The 16,474-nt window shown below is 43.2% G+C and overlaps 1 protein-coding gene and 1 long non-coding RNA gene across 3 annotated transcripts in view; one reads left to right on the top strand and one right to left on the bottom strand.

Annotated features, from left to right (window-relative positions):
- Window positions 1-6,880: 6,880 nt before the first annotated feature.
- Window positions 6,881-16,474, bottom strand: part of LOC124065854 (pro-neuregulin-3, membrane-bound isoform) — a 284,845-nt gene continuing 275,251 nt past the window's right edge. Inside the window, exons 7-9 of the mRNA XM_046401682.1 lie at window positions 15,142-15,257; window positions 12,706-12,891; window positions 6,881-7,610 (exon numbers count right to left, since the gene is read on the bottom strand). Of these exons, the coding sequence (XP_046257638.1) occupies window positions 6,959-7,610; window positions 12,706-12,891; window positions 15,142-15,257 (954 nt within the window). The 3' untranslated portion in view covers window positions 6,881-6,958. The remainder of the gene's footprint in view (window positions 7,611-12,705; window positions 12,892-15,141; window positions 15,258-16,474) is intronic.
- LOC124065855 lies at window positions 11,032-12,854 on the top strand. 2 transcript variants are annotated; one of them, XR_006844501.1, is made up of 3 exons: window positions 11,032-11,686; window positions 11,848-11,930; window positions 12,722-12,854. It is a non-coding gene; the product is annotated as an uncharacterized LOC124065855 (long non-coding RNA). The 2 variants fall into 2 exon arrangements; XR_006844502.1 differs by having other exon boundaries at window positions 11,034-11,591.

Consider the following 16,474-nt stretch of genomic DNA (forward strand, 5'->3'; position numbering starts at 1 on the left):
TTTTGTGCCTAAACCCAACCAGACTTTAAGCACAGCACTGTAACATCAGAAAACTGGAAAGTGAAAGATGAAAGAGACGTGAAGATGCATCATAAAAAAATGTAAGGTTTCATCATTCTGGTGACTGGGTTACCACCTCTGTAACTTTGTCTTTGAACTTCCTGTCTGCACCAGAAGAGAGGCTGAGTTGTGTTGTGTTGTGTGTCTTTGTGTCATCTTGCACACACATTTTCTCAAATATCCACAGCGTGAAGATGTCACAGAGCTCATTGTCAGTCTGGCTCAGACAGTGTCAGAGAGTAGAAGTATATTTACATCATACGTGTTGAAGTGTTGATGTGAAAAAGGGAAAGATCCAGATGCTGTCTGGTTGGATTTGTGTGAATGAACCTCACTCAGTTTATATCAGCTCCTAAAGTCCTGATGATGCTGGTCAATGAGATGGTGTTGACTGGATGTCAGCATGTGTGTCAGCGGGTGGAGGCAGACGTGGTGTTACAGCTGCAGCTAAGTAGACTGATAAAGGAGGAGGCTGATCAGTAATTTGCCCTCATTTGGTAAAGAGAGAGGGGCTTTATGGGCTTCTTGATTGGATGTTGTGGAACAGAAGGGAGTTGCCTCTTAGATTTTAAATTTAAAGGTTAATGGAGGGAAGCGGGAGACTAAATGAATGGAGAGACGCCAAGGGGTGTGGCATCGAGGGCATAATGAATGAAGAAATAGAGAAGCAATAATAAAGTGGTTCTCCTGATTAAACTTTTGCTAGGCTCCATTTATTTTGTTACGTTGCAGACACTAAGGATATATGACCATAACAACAGCAGTGCTGGCAGCTGAACTCATCTAAATGAATGCTTTACTGATATAATAAGATGGACAAAGCTTAAAGCAGAGAAACTTTTTCTTATTCGTATCAAAAACACAAAACACAATTAGCCTGGTTCAGCACAACCTTGGTAAACTGTGTTAAGCCTTCTTCTGGAAATGTGATGATCTGAATCTCACTTTATATGTAAATAGACCTGATTAATTCAGTCAATAAGTACTAATAAAGAAACACAAAGTTTTAAATTGTGCCGACCTTAAGAAAGTTACCCTGCTTTCATTTAGTTTTGCTTAGAGGGTACAGTAAATCTTCCTTCAAGTCAAAATCATTTTTCCATCAGATTCAAAATAACGAAGCCACATGAGGACCATATCATATTTGAACAAATTTCTGTTTGACTTCCAAAGGTGCATGATATATGATTTATCCACAAAGAGGAGGCAGCACATCACCAAAGTAACTGCTAGCTGCTGTAGCTATCTGTGGTCATAGCTAATGGCTAATGGCCAACCTGTTGTTAGCCAGGTTAGCCATTAGCTAACCCTGGTTTGCCTGGACTGGGAGGGAGGGAAATGAAAGATGAAAGATGAAAGATGATGAAAGTGACATATTTTGTCATTGGAGGGAACTCACTCCAACGAAATTTGTTCTCTGCATTTAACCCACCCAAGTGACGTGCACACACACACACAGCAAACCCGGGGCAGTGGGCGACCGCGTGCAGCGCCCGGGGAGCAGTGGGGGTTAGGTACCTTGCTCAAGGGTACCTCAGCCATGGACACCGGGACGGGGAATCGAACCAGCGATCCACCGGTTACGGGTCCGACACCCTAACCGCTGATCCACGACTGCCCCAAATGTAACTGGACTCAGTGAATCCCAGTGAATCATACTGGGAGCAGACACTCCCTCCAAGGCCAGTGTGATGTGCTGTGAAACACTGTGCTGAGGTCATTTCTGACCGGGCCGATAAAGACGCAGCAGGCCGCGGTGTGACGTGAGAGAAGAGCGTGAGAGACTAAAGAGTGACGGTAAACTCATTCACATTAATTTTTTATGAGAACAGTTTCTGAATGAAATGGGTCTTGTTTTAGACGAGTCTCTTTTCCCTCATATGAAACCTTCAGATTCTCTGAACTCGTTGGTGTTTTGTTGTCTGTCACATCCTCCCTGACAGAATCATCACTGCTTCAGGGCTGCACTTTATTTTGTGGTGTAGAAGAATATCGAAAACACTTTTTGTGCAAGTTTTAATGTGTTAAAATCTTTTCAGATCATAAATATAAAAAATGATTTGGCTCTAACACATTAAAATGGCCGTCTAAAGGCCTTGAATGTCATCTTCGCACGTTCCTATTTCGAGTTTTGACCTTTCATGTGGATTACATGAAAGGTTGAAACTGAACACACTGACCCACTTGGCATACGGTGCCTCATGCAGCATACTGAGATGTCGTAATTGCAATGCCACACACGCATATGCTCTCATTTAAACTTAATGCAAGCTTGTTGTACGGTACCTGCCCTGCAACCACTCATTATGGGCTGCTGTGCTGCTGAAAGCGTGTGATGATTAGTAGCTCTGCAGATGCAGATTTGCTCCAGGCTGATCCTGACACCAGCAAATCTAGTCTGCAAATTAAAGGACAACAGTCCATCTTAAATGACAGGCTAATCTTAGCGCTCTGTGCATGTATTTCAGTTTTGTTTTATTGATGCACTCCGCTAACACTTCCACTGTGATCTTCAGTTTATTCATTCCTAAAAACGTACCAGATTCCACAGCCTGGTTGGTGGTCCTTTGATTCAAAGTATGAAGCTGGAGGTAGTGCTGCAGCGTCATTCAGCTAGGCACCTGTCTAATGCAGGAGAATGAAGAGTGAGGAAAGTCGGAGGCAGGAGGTGGCTGATGTGGTCGGATGGGATTTATTCCCCCCGAGTCTGACCAAGTGGGTCAAACAGCAACCTTTAACAGCAGTCCAAAATCAGAATGTCATAATATGTGAAATGTTTGCCAGCAAGCTTTTTTTCAGTCTCTATTTTTGAGTCAAATTGAAGACGAGAAGACGAACTCTACCTGTGGAGGACAGTATGAGACAAACACACACAAGAGTCCAGAGTCTCCAACAAGGATTAGCCTGTCTTTCACGCTCCAGCCTCCTGCTTTTTCAAATGGAAAAGAGTCTGAGCTACTGACGAGCCTTTCCGTCTCTCCATCCATCTCAGACCTGTTCCAGTTCGAAACAGCCGTGAAAGCAAAGCCTTGCTGTGTTTTATTTCTTAGTTTGTTATCAATATGTGTGACTGATCAAGATGTGAGGGTTTGTGCGAACACAGGCTGGCATAAAACAGGAAAGAAATGCATGTTGACTCACAAGCATGCATGAGGGTGCAGAAAATGCACACGATTGCTCATAATGTCTGGGCTCAGTGACACTGAACTGGCGTGCAGTTCACATGAGGTCTGATGGGGTCGCCCGCCTGGCAGTTCACTGCTTTTGGAGGATCAAGCTGGAACTCTTATCTCTCTGGCCTGATAGTCTCACCTCTATTCCCTGCCATCAGTCTTTTACACACACACACACACACACAGCACTGATGGTCTTTGCTGTCTTACTTTTTTTTTGCCATCTGACTGACGCCAGCTGAGGCAGCTAAACTGCAGTGCAGACCATAAATCTGTGCTTTGGCAAGAGACGGGTCTATAGATGCATTCCTGCACACACACACACACACACACACACACACACACACACACACACACACACACACACACACACAGTTTGAGCAGAATTTCAGCCAGTTGTATTTGTATCTCCTGTAAGGCAGGACTGATCTTCTCGTGCTCTCTTGACATTACAGACACACTGAAAAGCCATTAGAACAGAACAGTAACACTGATTACATCGCAAAAGTGTTTCTGTTTTAAAGTCTTGCTTTCACCTGGATGTCTCTATTGATATCAGACTTTCATTTTTCAGAAAAAAAAACCAAAAACGTTTGCACAAAGTTTAAGAATAAAATTGCAAAACAGTACACACATGTCCACTTGCACTCACATACACACACACACACACACGTCCGCAGCTCACAAATACAATTTTGACAGTAACAAAAGAAAGGAAGATATGCTCTCTAAAACCTGTGACTGATAAAAAGAAAAGCCGATGAGGTTTTCCCTATCCAATGTGCAGCCTCAGTTCTCCTCCTGTGCTGCTTCTAATATGTTAAACCAGCAGGATGTGGAGCTGTATGCTGTGATTAATGTGCAATTACTGCTGCATTTCAGTCATTTAAAGAGTGGAAAAGCAGGGATGAGTGCATTAAATTAGTTTTTCCTCTCCTCTGTTGTGTGATTGCTGATGCTCAGATGTACAATGTGCTGAAGTACCTGCATGTCAGGAGTAATTGCAGCTTCTTCAAGGTGCAGTGATAACTCTCACGAGACTGTCGGTTAAAAAGGGAAAAAAGGCCTCTTGGGCGCCTGGTCTTGACTCGTGTATGCCTCCTCTGTGAGGCTTTTCTTTTATAACATTTCGCAACCAATGTGAAACAAGATGAACATTCGTGGACTCGTCTCAGATAAGAAAACAAATCCAGACAATGCTTGCAGACTTTTATCTGTAAAGCTCATACACTGATTACAGTTGGTCAACAAACAAATTCACATTTTATTTGCACTGTGTCCGAGCACAGAAGCACATCAACCTCCATAAATCACCAGAAATTTGTTCTCCTGTGGACATTATGGATTTCACGACCATCCGTATCAAACAACCCAAACTTCTGAGGTTCAACAATTGATCTAGAAAAGCTTATTTTAAAATGTTTAACGTCACGTATGTATGGCAAACCAAGTCTTCAAATAAAAGAGGAAGGAAAAAAGCAGGTTCTGAGTTGATTTTTGTGAGTTAGCAGTTTCCACTCAGGCGTTTACAGAAAGAAAGAAACGATGGTGGAGCTGAATGGCGAACGTTTGAGGATCGGCCGTTGTGAGAGATTTGATAAGAGAGTGTGAATTCTCAGGTACTGTGACCTTATCCAGGGTGTTGCATTATCTGAACTGAGGAGCATCAGGCACACACGGGAAAGTGCAGCCCAAGGACCAGTAGAGAAGATGATTGGCGGGAAGCAGTTGGTTAACACGCTGCCACATTCACAAAGCTTCGAGGAGGGCTGCTTGAGTGTTCGCTCCAAGGCTTATTTCATATCAGAAACATGAAGGGTTCAGACGTCACTCAGGCCACCAGACCCTTTTCAGTGATTCTGATGCCAACAGAAACACTCAAATAGAAAACTGGTGCCAAGTCTGCTTATTCTGGGAAGTTCAAGATTTTACCTTTAGAATTCATTTGGCTTATTTTTTAATGTTCAGCAAATAAATTCGAAATATTTTACTTTAGTTGCAAAGGCTTGAATGGATACCCAAACATTTTTTGTCCTTCTGATGTGTGATGCAGTGGAATTTTTGATAGAACCATAAAATATTATTAATATTATTGGTTGAATTCCTTCGTAGCGGGGCCAGATTTCCCCTCCGTTGATGTAGTGTTCAATCCAAATTTGCACGATCAAAAATCTGGAAAAAGGCAGCTGCTCTAATTAAAAGTTATTCTGGAATAAAAGTAAAGCAATCACAATGAGGTTTATATGGATGACAACATTTGTGCTTTGAAAATTTTGACATCATATATCATTGGTTCCTGTATTCTGGGCTGCATGGTGAAAAGAACTAACAGACACTTTTATGGGTCAGATAATGAATTTCATGACTTGTGGTCTCAAGTTAGTTTGGATCAGCCGTGAAAAGGCCAAAGGGCATGTATGGTAAACTGGTGTATCCAGCGTGCATGTTTGAACAGGGTGCTTTTAAAAGAAATCTGAATGTCTTCCAATCAATCCACCAAAACAGCTGTTATTTTTTTAAAAAATCTTTACCAGAATTACATTTTTTTTTTTTTTTTTTTACTTTTGTGTCACCAGAAACATTTGGCTGTAACGTCATACAGAGATTCAAAAGCTTCCAATTCATAGGATACAACATACAGACATTTATTTCTTGTTTCCATACCCAAACCGTGTTGTTCTCCCGCCCAGCAGTCCCAGAAAGCAGCATTGTTCATTGATAACCAAAAAAAAAGCCACATTAGCTCGTGTGCTAATCCTTTAGCCCTCCGTCCTTCTTTTGTCCTTCTGTCCATTCATCCAGTAATGAAAAATAATGCACAGGTGAGTGTGTGTCTGTGTGTGTGTACATCTGTGTGTGTATGTGTGAAAATATAATTTGTAACAAAAACAAAGATAATCTTGATTGGTTTGAAACGCTGGCCAAAAGGGGAGTCAGCCTCTGAGCTGTCTTTAACAATCTGCCCTCCGACCGACCGCAGAGGAAGCTGTTTCCTGGATTTTCTTCTTCTCCCTTGAAGCACCTCAGTGGAGGCGCACACACACACACGTGTGCACACACAGTTTTCCTTTTGTGTCCTGAAAGTGCTGTTGGCAACCACAGAGGGCCATACTGTAATTCTTGGCTGGGTAGACAGGTTTTCAAAAAGGCAAGAGGGGGGACATTTGGCCGTCCTCGATGGCCATGTTGGATTCCGTGCAGGCTCGCGGCTCGCGGCTCGTGGACGTGCGGCGGGACGTTAATGAAGTCTGTTTGTTACAATTGAGCAAGAACCGAAATGTGACAGAGTTAATACAAAACAGGAGGAGGAAAACAAAAGAAAGAAAAATAGTTACATCATTCCTGTGTTCTTCAACTTTGCACTTGGTCACTTTTTGAATTCCATATATTTATATCCATATATATTTATATATATATTTATATATTCTTTTTACAATTAAAAACACCATGGATTTGACAGACTATTTGGTTTCTTTTTGCCTAAGTAGAAGTGTTTCTCTTGTTTTGTAAATAAATGCATGTAAATATTTTTTCGTACTGTCAGTCGGTGTAAAGGCGGCCACTCAAGAAGTGTTTGTATCCACACAGTATGCATATCATCAGCACATTTTCAGAATTTCCATGATTTTACTTTTTTTTTTTTTTTAAACTCAGCATTTCCATTTGCGTCCAGTGGATGCAGAACACCAGAGTCTGTCAAAGTGAAGGTCCTAAAGCGTGTCCTTTCATTGGCTGCTGAGGCCCAGGTCTCTGTGTGATAGGCTGGGGCTGAGTAACTGGGTCTGCGTGGGTCCATTACAGCTCAGCACCCCAGCACCTCCTCCATTAAGGTTCAGGAAACAAACAGTTTCTCTGGCCTCCACCAGCACAGCCGTCGAGCCGCCACCGCTGATCCCACCCTCCTCCTGTTTCCTGTGAGCCAACGCCAACGCCCTGAGCTGCTCCTGCGCCTCCTCCAACAGCAGCGCCACCTCATCCTGCTGCTGGCCCGTGGCGGACGAGCAGGAAGGAGACGACAAGGTGGCGTGTTCTAACTTCTCCCTTCTCTCTTCCTTGCAGGTAACTGACATCACTGCGGTTGCCGGGCTGACGCTGGTTTGCATACAAGACACTTCGCTGTCATTGTGACACTGGACGGAGGGGATGATGGGGATGGAGCAGGAGCGAAACGGAGGTGGTGGAGAGCGGCTGTGACGGCGCCCAGGCCTGCGCAGGCTGCGGGTGGTGGGATTGGGGTCGCTGTGCTCAGGCGGAGCGCGCAGGCCTGAACGAGTGCGATCACTCCACGGCGATGGCGTCATGGAAACGGGAGCTTGCATATGCAGGACAGCATCTTGTCTGGCGTGGTCGTGTTGGTTTTCTCCCTGCGTTTGGCAACTGAAAAGAAAACAGGACACGAAGGAAAGAGACAGAAAGAAGAGAGCAAAGGTTACTCAGCTGGAGAAAAACTTCCTCACGTCACCAAGAGGAGAAGTCGCTGTCTCTCTGAGTGCGACTTTAACTTGATCGTCTTTTCGGATTGCCTCTCAGAAACCCTGGCAGAATACGCAGAGGGAGCGCCCTCCACCCTTTGCCCTCTCACAGGTTAACTGAGGATACTGAGAGGGAGGATGAGTCTGGCATTTTCCTTTCATCTCTTTGTGACTGAGTCTGCGTGCACACACACACACACACAAACCTCAACCACCTTATGTAAGTGAAGAGGTAACGTTGAGTTCACTTTTCATGGTATTGATTTAATGGCTTGAAGAATGAGGAAAATGAGACATGTTGTTTTAAAGTTTAAGGCTTTGAGCTTCGGTCAAGGACAACTGAGGTAATCAGTCATCGCATGCAAAAGTTTCTATCAGCTTTTCTTTTCCCTGTCTGAGTAGTTCAAGACTCTCTGCTTTGTTTGAAAATCCTTTTTTGTCTTTCTTGCTCAGAAATTGTATAGCTGATTCAAGTTCGAGGGAGATCTTTTCTGTATTTCAAGTCTTTCATCTTGGCCCTCAGTCATACTTGCACCTCCACCCAAGGACGTAGATTTCATTTTAACATTGGGGGGAGGGATCACATATTAAGCTGTGGTTGGGGGGGACAGGGTCCTCAAAATTATGAATCAATTTTTCACTTTTCTGCATCAGTTTGTGGTAGAAATGTCTTTATTGTGTAAAGGATCCAGGCTGTTAGTCGTCCTTCTGCTCAGCCTTAGAAATTAAACTTTCTATATGTCACTTGTCCACCATAAGTATCTGCAAGTATAAGTATCTTCATTTATATGACACACGCAGCTGGACAGTGATGAGGTTACCCTCCTCACGGCGATCAGGTCACAGTTTTTCCTTACAGAGCGAATCTGTCTGACTTTTAGAGTTCAGCAGCAGTAAATGATGTGATAAGACTTACACAAGCTACTGTCCTTTATGTTACGGTCAGTTTCAGTTTGGTTGGACTTTGGATTGAATTATTTTGGATGCAAAGATGCTGTGAGTTGTCATGCTCTCCTGCATGCAGCTGCCACAGCAATACTTTGCAGCCTGTCTGTAGTTTTCTTTATACACACACAATATTTAAACAAAATCTCCTTAGTAGCCTTGTTAGGCGTATGGACAGCAGAGGCTAATGTCAGGAGGCAATGATTCTGCAAAATCTTTCTTTTTATTTGTAAATATTTAACACCAACTGTTTTTTTAAAAAAATCTATATCTGATGTTTCAAATAAAGCCAAGTCTCTGCTGAGTATCTGGGTCTTGACCTAACTTCACTGAGCTGAAACATAATCTCCTGCCTCTTTCTAAGACTGGCCGCGCACTTCGGTGTTATCAGTGTCTAAATCCAGAGGCATTCCAGCCTCATTTATGTAATAATTCATAATCCTCTGCAAAAAAGCTTTTTCCGCCATGTCAGAATCCTACTTTGACCCCCTCTCACTTGTAATACCTCATCACACACACTCTTACGCTTTCCATCAGGATGTGCAAAAATAGTGGTGGGAGGAGAAGGTGCTCTTCCACACTCAAACGGAAATCTCATCGTCCTTTTATCGCCGCAGTGTTTTTACGTGACATGAAAACCTCAACAAAAAAACCACAGTGGAGATTTAGCGGGTCCACAGAGAGAATCACGCGAGCGATAAGAGAGGATGACGCCAGGGTGCTAATTCCCAAGATAACATTCACAGACAAATCTCTCTTTTGATGTGTTGAAACACAATCAGATTGCAAAAATCTATGAAGCACAGTTCAAATATAGACCCTGGAGCAACGAGGGAGCAGCTGGAGGGGTATTACAGAGAGATTGTGTGCAAGTGAGGTGAGATAAGTATAACTGGGCTTTTATCTTTTACAGGAGCTCATTACATGTACAAGTGTTAACAGTCATATTCATTAATCCTTTCCCCTAAAGATAAATATATCTCAACTGTTTGCTGTCCAAAGTAAAACCTTGATGTGATGTGATGCTGTGACCTTGTAACGTCGGGGAATGTTTGCAGAGAAGCAACATAAGCATTTACACATACATGTAGGTGTGTACGCCCACACATTCACATACAGAGGCTGTTTTACTGAAGGCTGTGTGCATTAGACTAACTGAAGACTAACTTAGAGAGGGAGGGAGGGAGAAACCGGCATGTCAAAACACAGTGCTCACAGAGCAAAAAAATACAGAAATGCATGTGTTCTCTCCGTCAGCCATTTTGGAGACAGCTTTATCTTAAAATAGTAGTAACAACACAGGACATTCTGTCTCCCCGTCAGCCATTTTGTTGAGATAACACTGGGCTTCTCTAACAGGCATGGAATAGACTGGGCAACCTTTCTTTAAAGCATTTTCTAACTGTCATATTCTATCTGCACACTCCTCTGTCACATCCTTTCACTCCCCTGCTGCTGACTTTTCTTCTTCTTTAACTGTATTTTTTGAAAGCTTTCCGTCTGTGTCACAGTGGATTCAAACTAGTTGTCTCTATTTTTATCTGTGCACTCAGTCTCTGTGCAGTCGTGTCTCCATGGTTCCCCGGACTGCCACGCTACTGTCGTCTGTCTGTCCATCTGCCGTCATGTGCGATCAAACATTAGAGAATGAATGAGTGAGTATGTGGGCGAGTAGCTCAGCCTGCATGAGAGCAGGTACAAACTCTTGCCTCTGAACACAGCCTGTCCATCTGAACGTCCCAAACTATGTATGTTTTACAACGGAAGGGAGTTTTCATTCTGTACATATGCTGTTTGGTGTAACATCTGGCTGCTGAGCTTACATAGTGGTTCACTCTTTCTAAGTGTGTTTTCTCATTGTCTCTCTCCATCTTTGTCTACCTGCCTTATTTGGTGAGCTGAGCACCTGAAATAGTTTGCTCATCAGAGAGGGGAGGAAAGGGATATTTGGGAATCCTTGACGAGCCCTCAAAAATGTTACAGCCTGCCTAGTAACGAAGGCTCAGCTGGAGATTGGAAGATAAAAGGGACACCAAGACTAAATATCAGTCAAGGAAGTTCAAAAGAAGGTAAACTAAAAAAGGTGGAGAATCCATGGGGCCTCCCACCCAATGGGCCGTCATACCCAGCCCATCCCCTAACCCAACTCAAGAAAGAAACCTTATCTGAACCCAGAAAAACCCTGATAACTGAACTACTGGTAAAACAACAAACCCCAGCACCCTGTGATGTGGTGGGGGGACACCACCTGTGTGGTGCCTGCTGCCTGTTTCTGTCTGGGTGTGTGGAAGAAACCTCCCCCTGCTTCTCTTCTTCTATTTATCCCTTCCCTGATGAGCAAACAATTTCAGGTGTTCTGCTCACCAAAGAAGACAGGTGGAGAGAGGGAGTGGGAACGAGGAAGCACACCTATGAGGAACCTAACACTTTGTAAGCCACAGGGCTGCATGTAACATAGAGGGCAGAGGGCAAGAATAACAAAAGAGCCGCAGCCTTGCAGTGATCAGAAGGCATTTAGTTCAAGCAGAGAACACTTGAGTGAAGTTTTGATTGACCAGGATCCAGAGGATCCTTTAGACCGAGCACAGGTCACTTCAGCTGACCGGGAGGCACATAGAGCAACCAGAAAACACTTTAATCAGCCAGAGGGGCACTTTGGCTGGTCACAGGGCAGCAGAGGAACACATCTGGGCCAAATAGAGGACACTTTGCTTAACGAGAGGAGATTCAGGCCAGCCAGAGGACACTTAAGCTGCCAGAGGACCTGTGGGGTTACCAGTAAACACTTGGGTTAAACTGAGTACACCTGGCTAGCTGAGGACGACTTGGGACAACCAGAGTATGCCTGACCTGACAGGCACTTAGGGATGGACTTTAGGTGACCAGAGGGGCCCTTGAGTGGCACTGGGGCCAATGAGAAGAGCCCTTTTGCTAGGGAGAGGTAATCTCAAGCAGCTCCATGTCCCTCCATAGTGACATTCATGCAAAAATGAAGCAAGAGATATCCTGCTTAAATAAAGATTAAAACAAAGCACTGTGAGTAAAAAGGGGCAAAGACCATCACCACTCTGCACCCCCACACCGCCCCCCACCCCATCCCACCCCACCCCCCATGTACGCCTCTGAATTTACTGTATTTTGTGTGTGTGCTCACTGCATGTATGAGTGTGTCTAGCTCCTCTTCCTTTTTCTATTAGTATGTATGTAGGTCATGTGGAGCTTTATCCTGAGCCGGGAACCGCTGGGACATGAACGCCTGAAGTGAGACTCGCCAGTCCAGGTGGGTAAAACAGTGAGTCATGACCCACCAAAAATAGGTCAAAGCGCCTTTCACATTTCCTGCTAATCGTTTGTGCTGATCATTTGCATGTCTCCTTGTATATGCACATGCCTCAGAAGAGAGAGGATTTAACTGTTGGTCTACCAGCTGATCCATTGCATTAAAAAGCTGAAAATCAGAATTTAGTGCAGGCATGACGAGACGCCAGAGAGAGCGAACAATCTGGATGTGCAGTCTGTATCATGCCCTTAAAAGCACAAACACCAGGCAGAGCATTTCCTTTGAACTCATGCCACCGTACTGCCGACCACAACATAACGTGACCTTGTTTTTATCTTTGCTCAGCAGATTGGAAGACAAAGAGATGTGGGGGAGTAAAGGAGATTAAAAAAAAAATGCAGTCTTAAGAAAAAAAAAGAGAGAGAATTGGCTATGAAATATCCACTCTTGAAACGAAATCCAAAGCTTTGTACTGTATTTTTCAGTTTGTGGTTTTCATTGAAATGAGTCAGCACATGGGGGATAAAGCAAAGAAGTAAAGAGGAGTCGGACAGAAAGACGCAGAAAAGTGAGGATAAAACCTTAAAATACTCCTGATCTTTGAGGCGTAATTACACCAAAAAGCAGCATTTGTCTCGTCTCACAGGGATTCATTTCTAAACGGGGAATGTTCTGATGAGAAGAAACTCACAGGTCATGACAACAATACAATTTTATTATTGACTGGTGTCAAATTAATTAATTTCAAACAAGGCCTTCAGTGGATTCTCCTCACCCTCTTTGTGCTTCAGGTTCCCTCTCACATGAGTCCACTTCCTGAAGGTGTTGGTAGGCGGGGCCTGAATACTTGGATCCTCCAATTGGATTTAGCCTTCCCCTGGCTATGGGCGGGGTCCTGCGTGAAGCTGACCAATGGGCTGTCCGGGTTCTCTGATCCGGGGTATGCGACAAGGAACCACTTCTGAGAGGGAGAAGAACAATTGATTGCATAAGGATGTTGCTATGAGCAGCAGACCTATTCTGAACCCAGAACCTGAGCTGGTCCGGGTCTGTAAATAAATACACTTGAGCTGATTCATGTGTCTCTGGTCATGTCGCTTCATCCTCACCTCGAGAAGGAGACGTGTTTTTTGAGATGAGACTAACAGAAGATTGACTGTTACTGCTACTATTTTTGTTCATCGGTTTGGCGATGCCTCATGCCGCTGCTGCTCTTGGTGTTCTCTCTGCATAATCTGTCTAATCATCCATTGGTTTTGTTTGGTTTGTGTCCGACTGTCCTCTGCACCCTTTCCCTCTGGTTTCTCTTTTTTGAGAATTAATTCATGGATGTGGTAGATTTCAGTTGGTCTGAAATTGTTGGTCCCATGAAGACCTCTGGTAAGCAGTTCAATAAATAATATCTTAATTTAAGCCTTAATTAACATAGGGTCACCACTAAAAGGCAAACTAAATTTAGATGGAAACTGACCAGCAGAAGTAATTGCCATCACATCTGTAAAGAAACTTCGCTTTCATTTATCCCTTACAGACACATTTTTTTGCAAGCAACAGGACAGTGGTGAAAAGGGAGAATAAAAAATGGTTAAAAAATGGCATAGTTCCTGAAAGATTCGTTGAAAAGGGTTTCAAGTTCGGAGCTGACCTCTAGTAGTTAGTTGAACATCTTTTAAGAAAAAGGTTAATTTGCAGCTCTTAGATAAATCAGCTGTATTATAGTAATTTGCAATGTCCACATCCTCTTTGCTCACAATCTATGAGAAGAGATTTTGGAGCCAGAAAAAGTACATTTTGGCTTCACTGGAGTAGTCAATGTCCTCCCTGGGTCCTCATTCATATTTAACTCTGCTGTTTTGAAGGGTAGATTTGCCTCTAAAAATGGTCTTCTTAGCCATAACAACTGGAATATCTGCCTACAGTTGGGCTCTTAATAGTGCTGGGAGAATCCTGCATATAAAGACATTTAAATTAGGTATTTAGAAAACACAAAATTGGCTTTGGACAATGTCCTTCTGGTTATTTTGGACACAGCACACTCTGCTATCCTGACAACAGTGTCCAAGTCTCTATCCAAGCTGATGCGATTGCAAACAAATAAACCCTGATCACTCAATAAGAATGCTGTTCGCGATAAGAACAACAGCCAAGTAAACTTGTGATCAACTTATCTCTTCACAGAGATAACAAGAAATAGATAGAAAAGGGGATTGAATAGTCTGGCAGCAGTTTGTCCAAAAGAGAAGTAGACTTTGTGGTTTCAAGGTCATCTGATCGTATTTCTCGTTCGTCTGGGAAAATCTGCCTCTCAGCTACTGCCCAGATCCCCTTGACAAAAAGGTGATTAACCCCCAGCTGCTCCAGTTAGAGACTGAAAACCATGTGCACTGAGAGGCTCTCAGGTGTGAATGTCTGCGACTGAACAATGATGACAGAGAGCGAAGTCAAAAAATAAGCATGTGTGCATTTTACGCATTTACCCCATGTGCAAACAAAAGGTTTCGTTTCATGTTGGATCCAGAAACCATGTTGTCTTTTCAGTCTCTCTCAGAGACATGGAAGACAAAGCCTGGGGCAGAGGTCAAAGCTGAAAAAACCCCACAAACCAGAAAAACAGAACACCAATAGGTGGACTGACGTACAGACTCCATCTGCAGGAGCTCCCTTCTCTCTGGCTCTGCTCCACCAATTGTGTTTGCTCATGTGTATTATAACAGAAAAGCCAGCCTTGGCAGGAATGTGAATTCTAACTCTGTTAGAAGTAGGCACTGAAGTGTGTGTTGGAGTGTGTTGCTGCAGATGAACATGCCAAAGCCTGGTCAGCTCTAACACACCAGCGAGCAGTGTGAGAAAAAGCTGAGTGGAATTCACACGTCTGCACTGACTCATAAACCCCCGCATATGTGCTTCCCGTTTTATCTCTGTTGCATCTCCTCGGTGTTCATGACTGTTACAGATATGCCTATTAACATGTTTATAGCTTTAATTATAATTACTATCGTTCTTCAGTAAATCAGCAATTAGCTTTGGCTGCATTGTAATGTGGATAATTGAATTTCTCTCTTCACTGAGCTTTTGCTGATTATAGGAAAGGACGCTGAAGTTGCCTATTGTTGGTATAATTTGCATTATTGCCGTGTATGGAGGTGCACAGGTGCACCTCTAGTGTAACATTACACCTGTATGTGTCTCTGTGTGCATTTAAATGTTATACCTGTGATGTTTTGCTGCACCCCTGGAGCTGTTGGATGGCGCAGTGGAGATGTTGCTGTGTGCAAAGCTGGACTCACAAACGTTGCCCTGGCGGGGCTGGGAGGACCGTTTGCAGCACTGTGGAAACAAACGAAAACATTTTAAATGTTGCTGAGTGGCATATGATAAACTCTTTAAATAAATTACTACCAATGCTGCTAAAGACATGTATTTTTTACGTAGTGTGATTCAAAGCGCTCCCCTTCGGAATAAAACATCTCCTCCTCCTTACGCAGGTTACACTGGGATTTCTTAGATCTCTTCTGTTAACTCCCACAGCTCTTCCTCACACACTGAGAGCCTCAGGGTGGGGAGTTCCTGCTGCCTCCATTCTGGGAGCTGACTGTCAAAGACTAAATGGTGTTGAGTTACTTTTATTTCTGCCTTTTCCCACCTTCCTCAACATTATTCTTGCCTTTTCAGAGATTGAGGTAAATTGTATTGTGTGGAGAGTAGTGGGAGGCTGCTGACAGCTTGATAAAATCAAGCGCATTAAAGCTTGAGGTTGTGTCACAAATCTTCTAGCAACAATGAAGGGTGGCAACTTAACTGAGGTCCAGATGTGTCAATGATGGCTGAATATGTGGCAGCTGGGCGAGAAAAAATTGATAGTGCACCTGTGAAAGACCGCTGCACTGTGCATTTACTGTATTCCAGCAAATAAGAACCGATAGTCCCAAAAACACAAGGGTGGAGAAACTTGTGGTGCATAATGTGTTTGCCAAGTAAACATAATGCACATTTCCATCACTGTAGCAAATTCCACATTATGAAAGGGCTGTTTTCAATACCTGTTGTTGTGTTGTTACTGTTCCATTTCAGTCACTGCGGGTGTGTGTGTGTTAATATGTCAGCCAACTATATTTTGTAGTATTGACAGCTTACAGTAACATGCTTATGACCAAATATACTTATCAAACATAGGTGCTTGTGTATAAAGACTCTTATCACTATCTGATGAAAAATGATGCACTTGACATGTCTGCTATAGACATTACTTAATTTTTAAGGAAACACAGGCCCAACAATTTGGGAACCTTTCGTCTGTATCAATGGGCAACAATGATATTATACGTAACAGAAATCTTATTAAAAAGGAAACATATTTTAAGCACAAATCCCATATAAGGTTATTTTCATTGGTGAAATGGCACAGAAATCATCTTCTCAGTTCCACTAGAAGAAACAAAAGAAAACATTAAATTATTTGAAACTGATTTTGTGGTAACAGGCTTTATTGTAATGTTTAAACACACATGAAATGTTCTGCATATCAGACCAGCCCCTTGCTCTCA

This window comes from Scatophagus argus, chromosome 10, assembly GCF_020382885.2.
Source record: "Scatophagus argus isolate fScaArg1 chromosome 10, fScaArg1.pri, whole genome shotgun sequence".
Classification (NCBI taxonomy): Eukaryota; Metazoa; Chordata; class Actinopteri; family Scatophagidae; genus Scatophagus; species Scatophagus argus.